This window comes from Chenopodium album, chromosome 21 (genome assembly GCF_948465745.1).
Source record: "Chenopodium album chromosome 21, dcCheAlbu1.1, whole genome shotgun sequence".
Lineage (NCBI taxonomy): Eukaryota > Viridiplantae > Streptophyta > Magnoliopsida > Caryophyllales > Amaranthaceae > Chenopodium > Chenopodium album.
This window is the reverse complement of record NC_137854.1, coordinates 5,829,471-5,851,769: the sequence shown is the minus strand read 5'-3', so window position 1 is coordinate 5,851,769 and position 22,299 is coordinate 5,829,471. Positions and strand designations below refer to the sequence as shown.

At 35.3% G+C, this 22,299-nt stretch overlaps 2 protein-coding genes and 3 pseudogenes across 5 annotated transcripts; 4 read left to right on the top strand and 1 right to left on the bottom strand.

Annotated features, from left to right (window-relative positions):
- The first annotated feature begins 1,803 nt into the window (after positions 1-1,803).
- LOC145602766 (protein GAMETE EXPRESSED 1-like) lies at positions 1,804-4,464 on the top strand. Its single transcript, XM_081658923.1, has 6 exons — positions 1,804-2,384; positions 2,457-3,044; positions 3,412-3,538; positions 3,647-3,833; positions 3,928-4,075; positions 4,191-4,464. The coding sequence occupies exons 1-6, from the start codon at positions 1,804-1,806 to the stop codon at positions 4,462-4,464; spliced, it is 1,905 nt and encodes a 634-aa protein (XP_081515049.1).
- Positions 4,465-5,194: 730 nt separating this feature from the next.
- LOC145601684 (cytochrome P450 89A2 pseudogene) lies at positions 5,195-6,922 on the top strand (annotated as a pseudogene).
- Positions 6,923-8,099: 1,177 nt separating this feature from the next.
- Positions 8,100-9,802, top strand: LOC145602882 (cytochrome P450 89A2-like; annotated as a pseudogene).
- Positions 9,803-10,214: 412 nt separating this feature from the next.
- LOC145601449 (cytochrome P450 89A2 pseudogene) lies at positions 10,215-13,787 on the bottom strand (annotated as a pseudogene). Its single transcript, XR_014104393.1, has 2 exons — positions 13,604-13,787; positions 10,215-11,946 (listed from the first exon to the last, which is right to left on the bottom strand). The product of XR_014104393.1 is annotated as a cytochrome P450 89A2 pseudogene (transcript).
- Positions 13,788-15,617: 1,830 nt separating this feature from the next.
- Positions 15,618-22,010, top strand: LOC145601261 (WD repeat-containing protein 26 homolog). 3 transcript variants are annotated; one of them, XM_081657239.1, is made up of 6 exons: positions 15,618-15,752; positions 15,882-15,960; positions 17,193-17,977; positions 19,795-19,896; positions 20,250-20,879; positions 21,626-22,010. In XM_081657239.1, the coding sequence occupies exons 3-6, from the start codon at positions 17,306-17,308 to the stop codon at positions 21,839-21,841; spliced, it is 1,620 nt and encodes a 539-aa protein (XP_081513365.1). In that variant the 5' UTR covers positions 15,618-15,752; positions 15,882-15,960; positions 17,193-17,305; the 3' UTR covers positions 21,842-22,010. The 3 variants fall into 3 exon arrangements, with proteins under 3 accessions (XP_081513365.1, XP_081513363.1, XP_081513364.1); XM_081657237.1 differs by having other exon boundaries at positions 17,111-17,977; XM_081657238.1 differs by having other exon boundaries at positions 17,048-17,977.
- Positions 22,011-22,299: the final 289 nt, after the last annotated feature.

The following is a 22,299-nucleotide window of genomic DNA, read 5'->3' as shown; positions in this document are numbered from 1 at the left end:
AAAATAATAAGGAATTGTGAAACCTTGAATAATTTTACTCTCCCCAAATCAGAAAATTGGCATCAACATTCTCATACTTGTTATATTGTTCAAGGCTTCAAACCAAGTTAACATGTACTTCTCTCTTGTCATATTCAATTTATCCCATTGCCTGCTGAATATGTTTGCCTTTAATAATTGGTCCTTCAATTGTAAGATGGTGCTGCTGTTACACCTATTTTTAGGTGCATAAGTGTGCACCTAAGAATATAACTTAAAATAATTAAATGATTGGGCCAAATTATTGGACCATCTAGAAATAAAGACCCTTTGCACACCCCAGCCCACCACATTCTATTGCAATGTCTAAAAAGGCATTGCACGATCGTACATGTTAATTTTTTATAGATATGTAAAATAGGTTAGTGTATCACTCTCTTTGTTTTTATTAAGTGTTTATTTTGATTGGGCTTATATGTTGATGTAAAAATTTTACCAGCAATATATTGAATTATTTAATAGATATAACAATTAACTATTCATTAAGACGATTTTAACAAAAACCTACAATACTATATGTTTTTCTTATCTACTCCGTATAAATTACTAACATTAGTCAAAATTGGTTAAGATGGATGATGCGTGCAAAAAGTCCAATTGAAGCTTTTAAAAAAAGCAAAGGAAGTAATTATAGTTTCCAAACACTTTCATAGCATCACGTACATATAAGGCATAAAATATTTCCTTAATGTTTTTACAGTCGCAGAGTACTTTAAGAGAGGAGGGATATAGAAAGAGAAAAAAGAGGCACACAAATACATATGATGAAGAGAGAGACTGAGAAAATCCGTCAAAAGAAAACAATGTTGCAATTAAATTGTAACTAAAGAGATAAGTTGCGATTAAAGAACAGATATGACCTTGACCTTGAAAATGACCGATTTTTACCTTGACATATTAGAAAACTACAAAATGTGACAATAATGCCCTTACAAAATAACTGACGACTCTTGTGTGTCTTTCTACCCCGCGCGCCAAACATCCTCGTGCCTCTTCAAAAGTCTCTCCATTAAAAGCCGTTGTTATTTGTTTTTTTTTTTTGACAAAATTGTTACTTGTTAAGTATACTTTCCGAATTTCTTTCATATTCCCCTGCAATTTCTTTTGTCAGGTATTCACTCTTTGTTTTATTTATTCATTTTCTTGGTAAATTATACATATGAATATTTGTTATCAAATTTGATTGCTTAGTTTTTTTTAATCACGAGTTTTTAACCTGTTTAAAGATTATTTGCAAACTCTGTATTTTTGTGACTCAAAACTTTTGTGTACTTTACAAACCTGCTGTCCATTGTATGTTCATCAAAAAGAAAATTCATGAATTAGTATATTGTAACAAAGTTACCGAACTTGTATGAACGAACACACAGTTTTTAGTCATTGATATAGTTTGAAATTCTGAGAACTGGGGGAATGTACTATGAGTTACAATTATATTCATATGTAATATACACGTAGTATTTGCATATGTTTTGATATATAAGAGCCCTAAGGAACAAATTATGTAGACGATATTTGAATTTATGTCTTGGATACTTGTATATTTTTATCTATTGTGTTTTTGTATAGGAAGTACATTTTTTTTTTTACAAAAAAGTAATCGTGCAAAAAATTGCTTCCTTAAGATAATTAGTACTTGCTTGGTTAAGAAAACTTTGATACATGAAGCAAAATATAATGCATATCTTGTAACGTTTGGCAAGTACACTAATGCATGATTTCTTTCATATGAAATATAAATGCAGCATATATAAAATTGTAATTATGATACTTATTATTGCATATGCAGGATTAAATTTGTATCATAAGGTTGTTGTCAGTGATCTTGATATATCGATGAAGTCGAAGATGGGAAATGGTCGTATTTGTGTATACATCTTGCTAATATTTCTTACACTTTTGTTGAAAGGCCATGCTTTTTCATGGGGCTGGTTTTCTTCTTCTAAAACCTCCTCATCTTCCAGTAATAATCACCAATATTCAAAGAACGCGAATAATATAAATGGTATGGTTGCTGAGTTTTCTTTGGAAGCCTTGGATAATCCTAAAGCAGTTGAACTAATTGAAAATGCAAGGATGAAGTTAGGAGGATCGAATCCTTGTTGGTTTTACGCATACAAGAATTTGTTTTCTTCGTGTTCAGAGATTTTTGCAGCAGAGGAAAAGAGAAGTAGGCTTGCTTGGCTTCTTAGTGATTGTTTCCAAAGAGATTCTGGGAGGGATCCTTTCCCTTCATGTAACGCGGATAGTTTCATGGTTGATTGTCTTCGAAAGCTGAACAATGATGATCACAAGACTTATTTGGAATTTTACCTTGAGACCAACTCAATTTGCCATCAGTTACAGTTAAGTTATTATACTCGAATTATTACATAGTAGTGGTGGTGTTTATTTTTTCTAATTACAGTTTTTGGCAGGTCTAAGGCTTTTAAGCTTCAAGTTGAAAGTTTGGTAAATGACTTGAAGAATTCAGCATTATCAACAGAAGAAAAACTAGAAACTATTGAAGAAAAATCAGATACTCTGCTCTATAACTCGAACCAAATCCAAGACTCAATAACATCGATTGATGAACAAGCACAAAAGGTGGGAGACAACCTTAAGAACATGCTAGGTGACTTAGGCATTGTCATGAAGCACACAAAGGAGCTGAACGAGGAAGCGAGAGGTATTGCCTTGTCTCAAGTAGAGTTACTAGTAGGACAAGGACTAATGAAGGAGAAAATGGAAGAAAGTATTGCAAGAGTAGAAGAATCTTATAGTCATCTTAGACAGGACATTGAAGTTTTGCAGAAGAAGGCATCTGAAGTTGAAAAGGAGGTTACTAGTCTTGGAGCGGCGTTGTCTTTAAAGCTGCATAACCTTCAGGGAAAAACTGATGATATTGCTGATATGGCCGGACTTTCGATAGAGAAACAGCAACTACTTCTTGCAAGTCAATCAGAGGCTCTTCAGGGTCTTCAGTCTCTTACTGATTTTCAGTCTAAAGCTCTTCAAGAGAGCAGGTAATTTTTTTGATTTTTTTTTGTGAGAATTGGTACGTACACTACACCGCGTGTAGACTAATTCAACACACACATACACATACAGATAGACAAAAGTAAATTTGTGTACTATAATTTTACCTGATAGCATCATATATAGAAACACTAGTTATGTAATTATGTTACAAAGTTGCACTTCAAATTGGGTGCATGTGGTCTAACATTAGTAACATATGCGAAGCATGTACTGTTTTATCGTGTGTGAGCATAGATTTACCGATTCATACATCTTGTAAGGTTTATGCTTCCTTGGTAAAATGCTCCTCCAAAAAAGAATTCTGATTTGTTTTTCTTTGCTGAAATTTAAGACTTGTGATTTTTCTTACAGGGCTACTTTACAGCAGATGGTAGGATTTGCACAGGGGCAACACCGAGAACTAAAGGAGCAACAGGAACAGTTACTACAGGCTCACAATCTTTTGGCCAGTAATTCAAAATCAATGTTGGAAGCTCAGGTTATTACTTACTGTACCTCAAAACCTTAAGTTAATTTGAAGAAGAAAAACATGTAATATAAACTCATGGACTGACTATAATTTATATGTATGTTTTAAATTTTCTAGGAAACTTTTGAGTCGAAACAAGCAAATATGTTTACTGCCATTGATAAGCTCTTTGCCCTGCACAATGCCATGTTGCTTGAGTCAAGGCTTATTAAAGCTTTCTTCATCTACTCCCTCCTAATCGTCGTTTTCTACATGTTTACTAGCACAAAGCAGACTTACTCTGTCAGATGCAGTCTCTACCTAGGTATGTATTTCTTACCTGCAGAAAACTAAGTGATTTTTCAAAGTATATATGCAGAAGCTAATTTTTATGAAACAATATTTCACTAATTGTGCAGGTCTATGCACTGCATTTACAATAGAGTGCATTATACTGCAGTTTACATCTATCGAAATTGAACAGAAAACTCGACTCAGAACAATAGTGAAATCACTTCTTGGCGCTTATGCTGTTATACAGCTTTTGTTTGCTTTCGTTACATACAGGTATACAGAAGACATATTTTCAAACAACAAACTTAGAATATTTTCTTTTTGAATCACTATAAGTACTTAAGTCAGATGTCTATGTATATGTACAAACTAATTTGGGTTATTGCAGGGACTATGAAGCATTAAATCACAATATGTTAGCAACTTTGATAGAAAAGGTAAACAACATTCAAAAAGTAAGAGATTATCCTTCAGATAATGAGGAAGTGGATAGTGAAGTTGATTGGATTTCATGGGTGGAGACCGAATTGCCCGAAGATTTAAGCATTCATGAAGATCCAAACTATATGCCACCAGTTGAAGAGGAAAGAAAGTCAGAAAACTCTGTTGTGAGTTGTGATGAACGAAAGTATAACCTCCGAAAACGCAAGCATTTGAAATAAAAATTTACATATGTAAAGTAATTGTTGATAGTATTTTTTAGTTTGTAGTAACTAAGGATGATGAAAATGTGCAATGGATGTAACTATGTAACAACAAACAGAGTAACTAGTTGCTTATGCTTTAGTTATAAGCAACATGCTGGCTGACAAACTTTTTATTATATTTGTATGTATACTAACTGTACTCATAATTGCTCTTATCTTAAACTATGGAACTACATAAGATTATCATAGATAGGTTTTGTAATGTTGCAATCAGCATTTTCAATGTCTATTTCCAATGGAGTCAAAGTTACATCTTCCCTCAACTGTTAAAGTAAAATAGACTGAATTAAAAAGGTTATACTTCATAGATCATAGCACTAGCTGTCTAGTTATCCACTGTAAATATGCAAATAGTTGTAATACATCGGACCAAAGGTCAATTAGAAACAATCTCTACTATTTTGATCAGGAATGTTGTTTAATAAAGTTGAATGCGTAAATTTCAAACAAACCTCAAATAAGTTTTAACAAATAAACTCATGTAGCATGCATTGCCCAAGTCATTTTTAAAAAAAAGTAAGCTTAGCAAAAAGTTTAGTGCAGTTAAATTATGTGATAGAAATATTATGAAAAGAGAGCCACACAATCAAATATCTGAAAGGTTTACTTTTCAGCAATGACTTTATCGATATATCAGCACACAAAACATAGACTAATGTGTTTCTCTCTTCTTTTTATCAGAAAATATACTTTTGGACAAGATGCTTGCTACCAAATATGCAAGAATTTTAAACAATTAGAGAACAAACATGGAACTATGGTTTGTGATTGCTGTAACAACATGCATTACAGCCTTAATAATCACTTACCTATCCTTAAACCCGAAACTGAAATCGAAAAAATGGCCTCCAGGACCGCAATATGTCCCAGTTATTACCATGATTATATGGCTAAGAAGATCATTTACAGAATCACAAACAGCACTTAGAGCACTTACCTCAAAGTTCGGTCCAATTGTCACGCTCTCATCAAATCCTTCACGCCCTGTGATATTCATATTCAATCGCGCTATAGCATACCAGGCTCTAATTCAGAAGGGGGCCTTATTTGCTGATCGACCTGAGCCACTACTTATTCCTAAGATACTTAGCAGTAACCAGCACACCATCACCTTAGCAGGTTATGGGCCTTTGTGGCGCATCCTTCGTCACAACCTTACCTCCCATATCCTCCACCCTTCTCGAGTCAAGGACTTCTGCTTGGCTCGTAAGTGGATCCTTGACATCCTCCTTGATCGTCTCAGGGTTGCTAGTGCTAGCTCAGACTCAAGCTCAGGCTCAGATTCGGGTGTGGTGAAAGTGATGGATCACTTTCGGTTTTCTATGTTCCATTTACTTGTAGTCATGTGTTTTGGGGATAAGATGGAAGAATCTCAGATCAAAGAGATTGAAGCTGTACTTCAGGAGTTACTGACTTCCTTGCTTTCTCGCTTTCGAGTACTTAATATCAGGCAAGCTTGGTTGACAAGGATTTTGTTTCGAAAACGCTGGAATGAGTTCTTTAACTTGAAGTATAAACAGGAACAGGTGCTTATCCCTTACATCAGAGCCCGACAGCAGCAGCAGCAGCAGCAGCAGCAGCAGCAGCAACAGCATCAGAGTGCCGAAACAGCAGATGATAAAGGCGAAAGTACAACGCTAAGTACTTGTTATGTGGATACTTTGCTGAAACTAGAAATCCCATCTAGTAATGAGAACTCTACATCAGGAACAAGAAGGCTGTCAGAAGAAGAATTAGTGTCTTTATGTTTTGAATTCCTTAATGCAGGAACTGATACAACCTCGACGACTTTGGAATGGATAATGGCAAACCTTGTAAGGCATCCAAACATCCAATCTAAGCTCTTTGAGGAAATTAGAGGAGTCATAGGAGAAGAAGCAGAGGAAGTTCCGGAAGTTGCACTTTCAAAGATACCTTATCTCAAGGCTGTAGTATTAGAGGGACTAAGACGGCATCCCCCAGGTCACTTTGTATTGCCTCATGGGGTGACACAAGAGGTGGAATTAGGTGGTTACACAATACCGAAAAATGCATCCTTAAACTTTGCTGTTGCTGAGATAGGTAAGGATTCTGATGTGTGGGATGATCCCTTACAGTTTAAGCCTGAGAGATTCATGGGGATGGTCATGGACCGCGATATAGATCATGAAGAGTTTGATATCACAGGGTTTGGAAGCCGCGAAATAAAGATGATGCCCTTTGGTGCAGGAAGAAGGATTTGTCCTGGCCGCGGCTTAGCCCTGCTACATTTGGAGTACTTTGTAGCTAATCTGATATGGAAATTTGAATGGACTGCTGTAGATGGAAATGAAATGGATTTGTCTGAGAAGCAAGAGTTTACCATTGTAATGAAGAATTCACTTCATGCTCAAATTTCTTCTAGGAAAATTAAGTAAAGCAGCCCTTTTGTTCATTCTAGTTCAATTTGAAGATTGTGAACCTACTTGGTTGTTAATTAGTAGTTACTCCATCATAATATACTTCAGTGTTCTGAATATTACTCCCTCCATTTTTTATTTTTACTTTTTTGCAACATACCCTATTAGGGTTAAGGTTATACGACATTGTAAAAATAAGATTCGAAGTTGTAAATTTCATCAAGTTTCCACTACTTGATCGAATCGCCCAAGCTTTAGTAAGTAATAAGGTTTGAATTAGGCTATGTTTAGTTTATCTTATTTTTTCTTTATCTGTAATCCATGTGACCTGAACTTATTTGATTTGATTTTATTTGACCTTAAGTAGTTAAATGTAACTTAATCTATTTAAAAAAATTATCAAATGGACTCTTATTACTTATTAGATTTATATAATGTCTACTTTGGATTTTATTACAATACAATTTACATAATAATACTTACGTTTACAATTGACAAGCCCATGATACTAGGGATTTTATTCTTAGCAATCTATAGTAGTACAGACTAGCATTTACAGCCATACAGGCGTTACGCTATATCTAGTATACAACTCTTTCAGTTGTACAAGATATCTGCCTCATAATATCACAGTGGTACCGATACTTACGCTACAATCAGAGAGAATAAAATCCATAGAAGGATGGTGTGATATTGTCAATTGTAAACTGCAATTTTTTAACTTCATTAGAACCACCCTTATCAGTTAATTGTACGTCTTTGGAATTGGTTGACACTCTAAATTTTACGGCCACTGTTTAAGAACGTGGACTATTTTGGTAGACAATGCACAATGCAGCAATAATGGTGCTAACATGGACATGAAAGATTGAAAGACCCTACCTTTCTTGAAGTATTTATTACAAATACTTAGTATGAAAATCATAATTTCTGACCAGAAATGCAGCTAATCAGAGTAGTTACTAACACAGAGACGACGAATGCAGCAATGGTAAAAATAGATTAATGATACGTGCAATTCAATCCTATTCAAGACTTTAATTTCCTTGAGTACCTCTGAACCCATATTCAAATAGACGCTACACGTATAATGAAAAATGAGACCCATCATTGGTGTACAGCACCCTTTCCGTGGTATAGGCTATAACATCGGTGTCAAAGATTGTCAGCTCTATAAAACCGTAGTATGGAACCCTCTTGTTATACACAAACATGGAGACATTCCCTGCAATTATGGTAATAGCATGTGTCTCACTTCTGTTTATGTTTATACTTTCTCTAAATTACTCCAAATCCAAGTCCAAATGTCCTCCTGGACCGAAAAGCATGCCCTTTTTTAGTAACATCTTATGGCTTCTAAAATCAACCTTAGAAATCGAAACATCAGTTCGATTACTTTGTTCTAAGTATGGGAAAGTCATTACTGTAAATATAGCTTCACATCCTGTCATATTTGTCACTAGTTGTTCTTTAGCCCACCAGGCCTTAGTTCAGAACGGGACTGTCTTTGCAGACCGTCCTAAGCCGTTTCTTACAGCAAAGATCCTCACCTGCAACCAACATAACATCAGCTCAGCTGGTTATGGCTCTACTTGGCGCCTACTTCGTAAAAATCTGACTGCTCAAATCCTCCACCCTTCAAGAACCAATGAGTTCTCTCACACCCGGAAGTGGGTCCTAGACATGCTACTAAATCGACTAAAGGTTTCTGCTGTAACAAATAAGGGTGTTGTCAGGGTGTTGGATCACTTCCGCTTTGCTATGTTTAGCTTGCTTATGTTTATGTGTTTTGGAGATAAACTTAATGAGTCACAAATCAGTGAGGCTGAGGCAGTTCAACGCCGATTACTAACATCATTCAATCGCTTCCTTATACTCGATATCTGCAGGCTTCCACTGTCTAGAATTGTGTTCTGCAGTAGATGGAATGAATTTTTTGACTTAAAGAAAAAACGGGAAGAGTTACTACTTCCTCACATTAGAGCGCGAAAGAATATGCTGGAGCCATTGGCAGACCGACATATCCCTAAGGTAAGCATCGCCTTTATCTGCATTTTAGTACAAAGTACTAGTGTTTTCTTACATTAGATTTAAGCTTGCAATACCAATGCAAATGTCAATTTGATGTTAATCCGCCATGGCAGGAGCAAGCCAAAACTCTTACTGATGGAATGAGCCAGTTGGCTACTTCTTATGTGGACACTTTATTAACACTAGAGGTACCTGCGGAAGGGAATGGAACCGCGGCAAAGAGAAGGCTAACAGAAGAAAAACTGGTGAATCTTTGTTCTGAATTTCTTAATGCAGGAACCGACACTACAACAACAGCGATGCAATGGATTATGGCCAACCTTATTAAATACCCACATATCCAAGCTAAGCTTTTTGAAGAAATCAAGGGAGTCGTTGGAGAAAATTGTACAGAAGTTAAAGAAGATGAACTATCAAAGATGCCTTACCTTAAGGCCGTAGTACTAGAGGGACTAAGACGGCACCCCCCAAGTCACTTTGTTTTGCCTCATGCTGTGACCGAAGAGGTAGAGTTGGGTGGGTATACTCTGCCTAAGAATGCAACCATAAATTTCATGGTTGCAGAGATGGGCCTGGATCCTGCAGTATGGTAGAGTCCAATGCAATTTAATCCTGAGAGATTTCTGTCAATTCAGGGGACAGAAGAATTTGATCTGACAGGAAGGCGCGAAATAAAGATGATGCCATTTGGTGCTGGACGAAGGATGTGTCCAGCCATTGGCTTGGCTATTCTTCACCTGCAATACTTTGTGGCTAATCTGGTTTGGAACTTTAAATGGGAAGCTATAGAGGGAGATGAGATTGATTTGTCTGAGAAACAAGAATTTAGCATTGTAATGAAGCATCCTCTACATGCCCACATTTCCCCTAGGATAACTATATAAAAAGGTCTATTGGTACAGGTCAGTCTTATAATGAATACAGAGTACGTATTAATTTTGCTTGGAACAACATTATAACATAACAATTTGTCGCTTTATTGTTGTAAACACCTTGTCAAACAATAGAATATACATAAGGGCACAGTCAAGCTTTTGAAGGAAGATTGTAAAAATAAACGGAGTAAATTTACTAGCATAATCTTTCATTAAGTAGTATTACACTATATTAACAAATATCTACGGATTATTAGTAATAAGCATAAGACCTTCAGCAATCAAATCATCTGGTGATAAGGTCAATTAATTATTTCAAACATGGGTTCAACTGCCATTAGAAGCTTACCAATTTCCAGGATAATGCTGCTATGACTGACAGTTGCAGACAATCTTTGATCCAGCAGCAAATTCTATGATCTGAGAGATTAATGTGACTTATTTATATTCCATAGACATGTCAATATTCAAATACAAAGACGGATGAGATAAAGAAAAATTACAATGCTGCAAAACTGCAAGTGCAATATATAAATGGGGTTCAAGCAAGATAAAAAAAATAAAAGGAAGGGCTGCCTATTTACTTTATTCTAGGAGACAGATGGACTTGGAGTGGATGCTTCATCACAGTAGTAAACTCTTGCTTCTCAGATAAATCTACCTCATCACCGTCTACAGCGTTCCATTCAAAGTTCCAAACTAAGTTGGCCACATAATACTCCAAATGAAGCATAGCCAAGCCGAGTCCTGGACAAATCCGCCTGCCTGCACCAAAAGGCATCATCTTTATTTCACGACTTCCTGTAATATCAAATTCTTCGCAGCTCCCTTCTGCTGTCAGGAATCTCTCGGGCTTGAATTGCATCGGATCCTCCCAGACCTCAGGATCCAAATTAATATCAGCAACCATAAAATTTATGACTGCGTTTTTAGGTACTGTGTATCCACCCAACTCTGCATCTTGGGTGACAGTGTGTGGCAGAACAAAGTGTCCTGGGGGGTGCCTTCGCAGTCCCTCTAACACTATAGCCTTAAGATAAGGCATCTTTGACAGTTCATCTTCTCCAATTTCTGCAGCTTCTTCTCCAACAACTGCTTTGAATTCCTCAAAAAGCTTGGCCTGAATTTTCGGGTATTTGACAAGATTGGCCATAATCCACTGCAAGGCTGTTGAGGTAGTATCAGTTCCGGCATTGAGGAACTCAGAACAAAAACTCACCAGTTGCTCCTCAGTCAGCTTTCTCTTGGTGTCACCCTCTGGGATTTCCAGTGTCAACAAGCTATCCACATAACAAGTGACCAATCTTTTGGTCTGATCATCAGGAATTTTTGCCTCTTCTAACAGACTTTTCCTTGCTCTAATTTTAGGAAATAAAATCTCCTCCTGTTTCTTCCTCATGTTGATCAGCTCATTCCAACGACTGCGTAGCAAAATCCGAGTTAATGAAGGCCAAAAATTGAGTACTGCAAAGCGATTGAAGGATGTCAATAACCGGTGCTGAATTTCTTCAATCTCTTTGATCTGGGATTCATCCAACTTATCCCCAAAACACATGAACACAAGCAGGCAGAACATAGCAAAGCGAAAATGATCCATCACATTGACAGCATCAGCATGATCTTGGCCACTGGAAGCCCTGAGACTATTAAGCAGGATTTCAAGAGTCCAACTCCTGGCATGACCAAATTCTTTAGCCTTGGAAGGATGAAGGATCTGAGCAGTCAGATTTCTCCTGAATAGTCTCCAATTCGGACCATAACTAGCTGAACTGACATTATGCTGGTTACTGGTAATAATCTCACTAGTAGGCAGAGGCTTAGGACGGTCAGCAAACACAGCCCCATCATGAACCAAGGCCTGGTGAGCCAAAGTACGGCTGGAAATAAAGATGACAGGATATCGACCAATAGGCAGGGAGACAATTGGCCCAAATTTGGAGCAAAGTCTCCTGAGGGCTGCTTCCATATCTGTGGATGATTTCCCTAGCCATTGGATACGGCTAATGATGGGAAAACCACGAGGTCCCGGAGGAATATTTGGTTTGGATTTAGACACCACCAATGAAACCAAAGCCTTAAGAAGAGCTGCAATGCATGCTGTTACAATGACCAAAAACCATGTCTCCATGTTAGCAGTATCTCCCTTCAAGAATCTGTTAGAATTTAGAGATGTTTATCAGCCATAAAATTAAGGATTTTTATAGAAGCACAACTAAAGTGTACAGCACAGTACAAGACATACGGATTTCGTCAGAGTTTGTTAAATTAATGTGAATACTGCCAGTGGAAATCTGGCCCAGGAAAAGCATACAAAGCTAAAGTTCTAGTGAATGAAAATCAACTTTACAAAAATAAAATGACTTTGCTCAGTCCCCACTTGTTGGTAGTCATGAATTGGTATGATTCTTCGTAATAATTGAGCTACACTATCCCCCAAAAAACCTACATCAAGCAAACAAGAGCAACAACCAACACCACCCAAAAAAAAATACAATAAAAATTTGAGATGCTACATGGGGTGCTCTTTTTATATAGCGTTATCGTTATGTGTAGATTTTTGCACCTTAACATTTCAAATGCTCCATAGTAGCGAATTTAACTTAAGCGTTATTTTCTTCCCTTTGTTTTTATTAATTACTTCATATTTTGGAGTATTTATTTTCATAATCTCATTAAAATTTTAAAAAAAATCATTAGACTAGCTAGACCAAATCTACTCGATAAGGTGACAAGTACAATATATTCAAACAGAAAATTTCACACCAAACCAAATTGGACTTTAAAATTCATATCAAATCTTGGATAAGGTGAAGTGAACAAAGCCTTCATAAAAAATGACGTTACATTAGACCAATAGTTAAACCATCAAAGACATAATTTTAATAAAAGTACTCCGTACAAGTTACAACTTACGAGCATTAAATTATATTAATCGAATGTAGTGCCTAGACAGCCTACGTAGCGTCGTAACATAAAAATAAAAATTTGCAACTGCTATCCTACTTCCTGTACTTAGCTTAGGTGTGCAAACACAGTTAAAAAATCGTGTAAAATTACACTCCCTCTCATTCTATTGGGGTCACATGATTTTTTTTTTTTTTTTTTGGGTAAGTATAGAATATTAGAATTATCATAACTTGAACAAGAAATAATTTCATAAAGAATTACATAGAAAATCATAATCAATATATCTGTACCATAATAGCAAATGAATTTTCAAAGCAAATTTAATAAACAAATCATTTCTGAACAAAATTTAGCAAAAAAAAAAAGGTAAATAAATAAATACTCCCCAAGTGTCGGTTAAAATTGCTTATTTGAAGGTTCTAGTAAGCAAAAACTCCATAAAAATATTCTTTGGTTCATAAACACCTACACTACATGGGAAATTGATACACCGTGCACATGGAATGGACACTCGATTATCAAAATTTAATAATTTATCCATCAAATTGCTCAACAAAACCAGAAAATATTCTACTATAATTAAATACCAAGTCAATTTTAATCCTCAGTAATAATCCATAATAAGCTCAAATTAAGCAAAATAATCACTCCACAAATTCACAATGAACGAAAGATTCATAGATTAACCAATAATTTCAAATTTTAATCACCTCAAATCTTTCCAGAAATAATCACCTCAAACATCAGTCACCATCAAACAATTTAATTGCAGATAATCATAATCAAAACTATGATGATTAATTAATTAATTACCTTAATATAAAATTGGTAGTACAGTAGCAGAGAAATGACGAAGCTTGAATAATGAAACATTAGTGTTGTAAAAGAGGTGAAAAAGGTTACCTTTAAGTTTGGAGGAATGTAAAACAGAGGCGTGTTGAACAAGCCTTGGCGTAAAGTAACAGAGAAACAGAATGATGAAGAAGAAATGTCGTCTCTCAAAGTCGGTGTGAACAAACACAAAGTCAGGTTTTAATTGATTTAGAGGTTAAGGTTTATAAAGGAGTGAGAATAAAACGGTGGTTTCTTTCTGCCCAAACAAACTTAAAATATTATCTATCTGGAATTAATAATCATGTTTATCAAGTTTGAGAATTCTTCTTCATACCCGAAAATACGGAGTAACAAACGGGCTTTTTTACAATGGTTTTCTTTTTTCTTACCATTGTAAAACAAAAAAAAATATATTAACTTTGACCACATATATTTAGTGATGTATAAAATTTAATATCATTATTTACCACAATTTTAATTTTTTCTTATTAGCATAGTTAAGTTATTAATAGTCAAAATAGTTAAATAGTGTATGAGAAATGTATTTAATAAAAATGGTGCATAATAAGGATATTTTAATTATTGAATTTTTGCAACATTGTTTTAATTATAAAAGTAGTGTGTGTCTCGAACGATGCCCCGAATTGCTAGTTAGTACTTTGTACATCTTTAATTTGATAATTACTTTCAACTGTTTGTATAGCTAATGTATGATATGGGTATTGCCTTGGATGTTACAGTTTTTTTTACCTAGGAATATATAATGTTAATTATAATATTAATTATGTGAAATTTAAAACATTAATAAAAGTTAGTTAAGATGATAAGTGTATCTAGATCAAATAAGAGTGTTAGTAACATTGTTCCTTTAAAAGGAACGTATTTTAATATAGAATATAGATATAGATATAAAATAAGGAGTAACAAAAGATAATACGTATGACAATTTAGGACGAATGTACGAGACTACGAGTAGTTTCTAAACACATCACAGCAAACGTCAGGAAGGAAGCATAGGCCCATCTAAAAGTCGAAAAAGAAAAGGAAAATAGTAAAAAAAAAATTTAAACCACACAAACAATTGAACAAACTTACTTGCGACAAACGAAACGGAAGCGGATAAGTTTAGTGCAACATTAATTACATTTTAATTAATTATTGTGGTTTAAACGTAATTACAACGGAGTACTGTTGTTGTCAACTTGTCATTATCGCCCCAAATATGTCATTCTTGCTGCCCAAGAATGTCAACCTGGGAGGAGCTCAATCCATGCTTATTCCACATTTTAAGTTGGACTACGTATTCAAGTCTTATCCTTTACCAATGCCGTCGATGATTCTCCAAATCCCCATCGACTAGTCTAAACAATCTAGTCTTTTCTCTTTAATCGAGTAGTTACCAACTTACCATTTACCAGCTTTGCCACACATTTTTTTTGTTGAACAAACATTCTGTCTCGCATACCATAGTAAACTCACTTAATTTTTTATTCTTAAATCATTTTATAGTTTAGAACTTTCCACTATAAGTTGCTTGATTTGAGGAAACTCATATCAATTTCACTAAATTGATGGGAAACTTGACATGTAGACTTGTTAGTTGTTATACATAAAGTGTGTTTTATTATTATCATCAAACAATTTTCTACAAAATTATTATGGTGTTTTCAAGCGTTTGTTCAACCAGGAGTATTTTTTTGCTAGATTAGTCTAACTTATGACCAACCTTAATTTGCCTCAATAATTTGTACTACATTGTAAGTTAGCTTATAAGTTAAAAACATTAACTCATTATGGCATACTACTCCTTATGGTAATTAGTAGATAAGGATCCCTTTACAAGAATCATGACTCGAATTAATCTTATTTTTAATTGATCCAATCAGATGTAAGCTAGTATAAGTTTGCATCAAATCTCAATTTAGTTTATGTTTAAGTCGATTCTTGATTGGGTGCTTACAAAGTTACGAGTGTTCTGACATTGTTAATTACTCCGTATTATTTAAAGTTTATTCCACATTATTTAAAGTAATTTTTTTTATTTATAATTTTTTTTTTACAAAAAAAAAAAAAAAAGAAAAGAATGAAATGCATATTTGTTTAGGAGTTGTAGCCCAGAAAATAGTAGTAGCATTTACAATGCAAAACTAACCCTCATCTTCTCTACTGTCGTGTCTCTCTTTCTCTCTCCTCTCTCCTCTCTCTCTCTTCTTCCAAGGTTTGTTGATTTTTCCAGTACTATCTAATCACTTTTTATACCTCAAACAATTTGATATTTTTCACTTGCCGATTGTTTCTTCAATTTCCCATTTCAATTGATCTCTCAATTTATTAATTCGATGATTAGGTGATTGCTGGATTGATTTTCGTGATTAATTGGGGACAATTTCTGACTTAATTTGGCCGACATCGATTGATTTTTTGCGGTTAGTGTTTTCAATTTTTGATTTTGATTGTATAAAGTAATCCCCAAATTAGGGTTCTTGACTTGTAAAAGAACTTTAATTTCTGCTTTTTTGTATGATTTTTGACAGATTTTTGTAGAAAAAAGATAATTGATTGATCAGGTTGTTTGATTGGAATATGGAATTTGATTTGTTTGTAGCAATTGCTTTCATTTTAATACTTTGTTCTTAGTTGTTGATTGTGTAAAAAGCAATCATTTGGGAAATTTTAGGAGTTCATGTGATTATGATTAAGAATTAAGAAAAAAAGTACAATAACTCAAGGGAGCCTTAATTGATCATCCTATCGATTCCGAACTTATTTACTCGAATCGAGTTTGTGAAGTCGGGTTTGATCAGCCCGGTTAGTCCCTCGAATCCAGTTTCATTGAGGAATGGAAGGAGATGAAAGCATTTAATGAGAAATTAGTATGCCATTTTGCTTACAGTATATTGTTTATTATTTTAATTTGAGTTAATAAGAGTATATGCTTTCTATTAATCCCATAATCTTAGTTAGACGGGGGGATTGGTTTGTTTATAATTTTGTTTTTATTATTTGTTGAAGTATGACATGTATTGTTGCTATTCATTCTTGTTTTTATTAAGTTGATTGTTTTGCGGAACAAACCTCAAGTCGCAATGTGTAAGCGCTGAACTTTGTGGAGAATTTAATGAAATGTGCCATGAAGACCATGTTTTTTTTATGCCTTTATCTCCTCTTTGCTATCGAGAAATAATGTAGTTTAGCTTCTACAATTCAATATCTTGATTATACTACGTATTACTTTTCCTTCAAGGAAGATTTGTGTACTTGTTGCTGTTATAATAGGAAGATTCATGTGCTCAGCTCCACATGGTTGGTGATGGTGTCCATTGGTTTAATCCGCCTTTGGTCCTGTGGAGTATGGACATATCAGTGATGACTGTGACTTATGGCTGTTTTTGATGCTGTTGTGTATTATAATAGCATTGATCGGCCATACAGAAATGATGTATATCATGTTCGATTGTTCTCTTTTGTGTTTGCCCCTAACTTTACTCTTATCTTCTTTAATTATGTGGAAAGGGGGGAAGATAAGCCAATGGTTTCTGATTCTTTTGGTAACAGTCCAAAGATGATGTTATGCAGGGGCTACAACAACTTTTGGTCAATTTAGGTTGCTCTTTAGGTATATGTATGGGCTGACTTGTACTTTTCATGGGAGGTGTAGAGGATGGCCAACCACCCTCAAAGCGGCTGAGATTATCTTGTGCAGGATCAAGCAGTCTTTCAAGTGGCTTAAGAGCTGAAGAAACCGTAGCTACTGGCTCTTTGAGGGATTTGATGGCCCGACCTATACAATGCCAAGGGGAAGAAGAAGTGATTGGTTCAAGAGGGGTGATCAAAAGGCTAGAATTTGTAAGACTTATAGCTGGTGCTTTGTATGCTCTTGGTTATGAACGTACTGGTGCGTGCCTTGAGGAAGAATCTGGTATACCATTGCACTCTGCTGCAGTAAGCTTGCTTATGCAGCATGTTCTTGATGGGAGGTGGGATGAAAGTGCCTCGATATTGCAAAGCATTGGTTTAGAGGATGAAACTATAATTAAATCAGCCAAATTTCTAATCTTGGAGCAGAAATTTTTCGAGCTTTTAGATGATGGAAAGACAATGGATGCTCTAAAGACATTGAGGTCGGAGATTTCACCTCTACATATCAAGACAAGCAGACTACATGAACTTTCTTCTTGTATTCTGTATCTTCCGCAGAGTGAGAATGGATGTGTTCGCAAGGATTCGCTTAAAGGAAAATCTCGCTCAGAAGTTCTTAATGAACTGCAGAAATTACTTCCTCCCACAATAATGGTTCCTTCCAGAAGGTTGGAATATCTAGTAGAACAAGCCTTGAATTTGCAGCGTGGGACCTGCATATATCACAACTCTTCTGACAGGGAGATGTCATTGTATGCTGACCATCACTGTGGAAGAGACAATATTCCTAGTCGTACTTTGCAGGTTCATATCTATTTCTAAATTCCTCCTTTTCGCTTAGCTCCCCCTTTTCCTGTCCTCCTTTTTCTCTGTGAAATGGGCTCTCTACATACTATATAGTCATTGCTTGTGTTTTGTTTCTCTTTGTTGAGATAGTAAATTGGTATTTTACCTCAAATTAGCCTACTTTTAAAGATATAGTTTTTATATGTCAGCAACTCAGCATCATTGCCATCTCTTATTTCAAGGCGTTAGAGTGGGTCTAGTTCAAAATACCCCCGCCCCCCTCTTTTTTTTTGAAGTAAAACTATATTTTGTGTGCAATATTGGTTTATTTATTTTGAACTTTTTTTTTTAGCGCGGAGGACTTTCATCTTCTCTCTTTCTTCAATTGCCATTACCATTAAATTATTATACCAGCGATTCAGCTTTGATATGCTTACTAAGTTACTAATAACAAACTGGAATCCCAAATCCTATTAATGAGGCTTCACCTAATAAGATTATCAATGGTTTGTTTGATTTACTTATCAAGCTGTCATGTTTACTTTGCCCTCATCACCCCTGTCATGAAGTCTCATACATTAACTTTCATAAGCCTTTTCACTTCCTTTATCTCCCAAGTAATCTAACGGAAAAGAGGAATTTATTTCTAATTATTCTGGCGGTTGCTTGGGTTTATTTATCAGGTTATGAGCCTGATATCATTGAGTATTATTGATCTTTTTATGAACTAAAAATCAATGGACTTGCCAATCTTTCTTAACCAGTTGACGGTTAAAATCTCTTTAATTGCCTTCTCCATCTGCGATGTGTTAGCTTTCATTCAATTTTTTTTCCTCCTATTCCCTTCTAACCTAGCCGTAGCCAGGTGCTGTGTTACCTCTCTTCCATCCACTGGTAAATTTCTTCCAATTTTCTTTTCTTTTTGTAATTTTTTTTTGCCGGCAATCTGGTATCAAGATCAAGACATATTAAGTTATATTCCTGCTGTGGTGCTAGTCATATCTTGGTACTGCTGTTTATCTGGGTGTGAACTTAAGTGAAAATTTTGGGTTGTTACCTAGTTGTAGAGGTTAGAGCTCCTGCGTAAGTTCTGTGACTTCTGTCTCGGAGATTCAGCAACTCTTTGTTTGAAAATGAGGGATTAGATTGAAGATGATCATATTGAACAATGGGTTGTTGAAGTTTATGTAAAGATTGGGACACAAATTCAACTAATTTTCTTGCATCTAATCATAGATGAAGTGTAATGCATGTTATGCATCTTATAGAAGGTGCCTGTCGAATTTCTTAGATTAAAGGTTTACCTTCTTTTTCTCAAGCTTGAGATATTATTGTTTTGACATATAGTACTTGTCACTTTATGTTCTCCCCTTCCCATGTTGCTCCAACCCAAATGCAGATCTACATATCTGGTTGACATATATAATTTTGGTTAATTCTCATTTGTTAAAGAAAGCTACATGTTAATGTCCAACATACAAATGGCTCAGGTAAAAATGTAAAGTTTGATTTATTTATTTATTTATTTTATTATTATTATTATTATTATTTTTAGATAGAGAATTGGATTTTTTGCATATATGTCATCTTATGTGATCAGCTGATCATACTTTATACTAAGTGCGGTCTCTTAGTTCCTGAATATATCACTTGTCTGCTTGTGGTTTTGGATCCCAATCTTCTCCCCTGCCTGGGGTGTGTTCATCTCTTAATATAGTTTGAGAGAATGGCATTTGGGCGCTTTTGTGATTGCTCATTTAGATGTGACTGATAGCCTTCTTTATCTAATGTCGTGATCTGAAATTTATGGTTCTGTTTTACTGTTATATAAGCAGATTTTAGAAGGACATCGAGATGAAGTATGGTACTTGCAATTTTCTCATAAAGGGAAATATTTAGCATCAGCATCTAATGATCGATCAGCTATAATATGGGAGGTAAGCTGCCACCCCTTTCCCCCGATTTTCTTATGTGTAAGATGTGGGCTTTATCCTGTGAGTTATCAAAATGAATTCAAAAGGGGGTGTTACCAAAATTAGCAAACAAGTGAAGCCTAAGTGGTTGTGTATGTATAGTGTGAAAACATGCGAAACTAATATCTTTTAGAATCAGGAACTTGTTTTATGAATGTGTAACCCCACAATCCCATATCAGTATCCAATGTTAGGACAGGCTCTTTGTTTCTGATATTCTGTACCTTGGCATGTCTGACACTTACACCTATGTTTAAAATGCATATTTCTGTGAGTCTTGTCTGTGTAACATAGGTAAGTATTATTAATTGATGTAGGTCGGCGTAAATGGTGAAGTTGCGCTTAAGCATCGATTATGTGGCCACCAAAGACCAGTTTCTCAAGTTTCATGGAGCCCAGATGATCAGCAGCTTCTCACCTGTGGGGCAGAGGAGACGGTGCGGCGGTGGGATGTATTATCTGGTGAATGTCTTCAAGTCTATGAGAAGGCTGGGATTCCTGTTGTCTCTTGTGCATGGTCTCCTGATGGGGAGTCTGTCTTTGCTGGCTTTACGGATAAAAGTATAGGCATGTGGGATCTGAATGGGAAAGAACTGGAGTGTTGGAAGGGACATCGAACAGTTAAAATTTCAGATCTGGAAGTAACTCATGACGGAAAACAAATCATAAGTATATGCAGAGAAGCAGCAATTCTACTCTTGGACAGAGAAACACAATTAGAGAGGTTGATTGAGGAGGACCAAGTTATAACTTCATTTTCCCTCTCAAATGATGGGAAATTTATATTGGTTAATCTTCTAGACCAAGAAATTCATCTCTGGACCATAGATGGTGATATTAAGCTTGTAGCCAAGTACAAAGGCCATAAAAGGTCCAGGTTTCTGGTAAGGTCTTGCTTTGGTGGGCTAGAACAATCTTTCATAGCTAGTGGGAGCGAAGATTCACAGGTGTGCTCTCTTTTCTGCTGTTTTTACTCTATTTTAATTTAGTTATTGAAGGTCTACTTATGATTGCCCTCTCTGTAGTATCTCTACTATTGGTTATCCACAAAAGGGCTACTGAATCCTGATTAATTAAGAGATCGGTTAATTTTATTTTTGATTGAGCCTCTTTATTATAACCCTTACCTTTTCCTATACTAGTACTCCAAGCGTGCTGCTGATGCATTCAAAAGGTTGTGAAGTGATGCTGATTCTTATTCTGGATAATGTGTCTTGCATAACTAGCATTGTGTTATTTTTGTACTTGTTGAAATATCACAATTTAGCAAGAAAGTGCAGATTTGTAGTGGCTCCATGATGTGTTTGCGAAGATTATAAGCATCATTGTTTGCTTTATAAGGTTGTGTTTCTTCATCAAGTCAGGCTGCAATATCTCATACTCTTCGTAGTTATGTGCTTTTGTTGTTTCTCCAGCTTGTGTTTTTGGCTGATGGAATATATTGGATTTGCTAATTTTCATAGTATTTCCATCCATGCTTTTGTTAAATTTGTTTCTAATAGCTCCTCCATAGATGGTTTCTGTCCCTATTCTGACCTCTGTATAATTTACAATAATGAGGATGATTATTGATAATATCAGAGGAAACTGTTCTAGTGGGTTATTATATACTTAGTAGCTGCTGTATTTTGAACTTCTATTTACTGCTTGATCTGATATAAGACGATTTTAATATTCTTAAATATATCTGTAGGTTTTTATATGGCATCGAAGTTCAGGACAACTTGTAGATATATTGCCTGGTCACTCTGGAGTTGTCAACTGTGTTAGCTGGAATCCAGTGGACCACCACATGTTAGCTACAGCCAGTGATGACCGTACAATACGGATATGGGGATTGAATGGAGCAAATATGAGGCGTAGTGTTTGTCAGAGCAATGGCAACCATCAATGCAATGGAAAATTATGAAAGCTTTCCTACATAGAGCCAATGGAAAAACGAGGCACGTTAACTTTGAATTTATTTCTACATTATTGCTTTCTTGTAAATTTTCCTTTTACTTGTCTCAAGTGAATATTCATGGTGATAAAATGAGGATTATGTTGTTTTAATGACAATTGTTTTGATGTCTGGTTCATTTTGGATTCTAAAATCCTTTTTTCCCTTAATGTGCTCATAATTCTTTCAATTGAACAAATGGAAATAATATATAACACAATGTCTGCTAGACGTCATTATCAAATATTAATTTTATAACCTCTGAACTGATTTTTTATTTTATTTTATTTTATTTTATTTTTATTTTTATTTTTTTTTTAAAGAAAAAATATAATTTAAAAAGTTAAGAGAGTTAAAAGGAATTTAGAACTGAAAAGGACACACTTGTAGCTAAATTGGGTCTAGGATCAGACGTATTCAGTATCTCT

Bases quoted from the DNA above. Each gene is read 5' to 3' on its own strand.
- LOC145602766 (XM_081658923.1), top strand. From the start codon at position 1,804: ATGATACTTATTATTGCATATGCAGGATTAAATTTGTATCATAAGGTT. The intron at 2,385-2,456 runs GTTAAGTTATTA...AGTTTTTGGCAG, and splicing joins TCAATTTGCCATCAGTTACA to GTCTAAGGCTTTTAAGCTTC. The intron at 3,834-3,927 runs GTATGTATTTCT...CTAATTGTGCAG, and splicing joins CAGATGCAGTCTCTACCTAG to GTCTATGCACTGCATTTACA.
- LOC145601261 (XM_081657237.1), top strand. From the start codon at position 17,180: ATGGGAGGTGTAGAGGATGGCCAACCACCCTCAAAGCGGCTGAGATTA. The intron at 17,978-19,794 runs GTTCATATCTAT...TTATATAAGCAG, and splicing joins TTCCTAGTCGTACTTTGCAG to ATTTTAGAAGGACATCGAGA. The intron at 19,897-20,249 runs GTAAGCTGCCAC...TAATTGATGTAG, and splicing joins GATCAGCTATAATATGGGAG to GTCGGCGTAAATGGTGAAGT.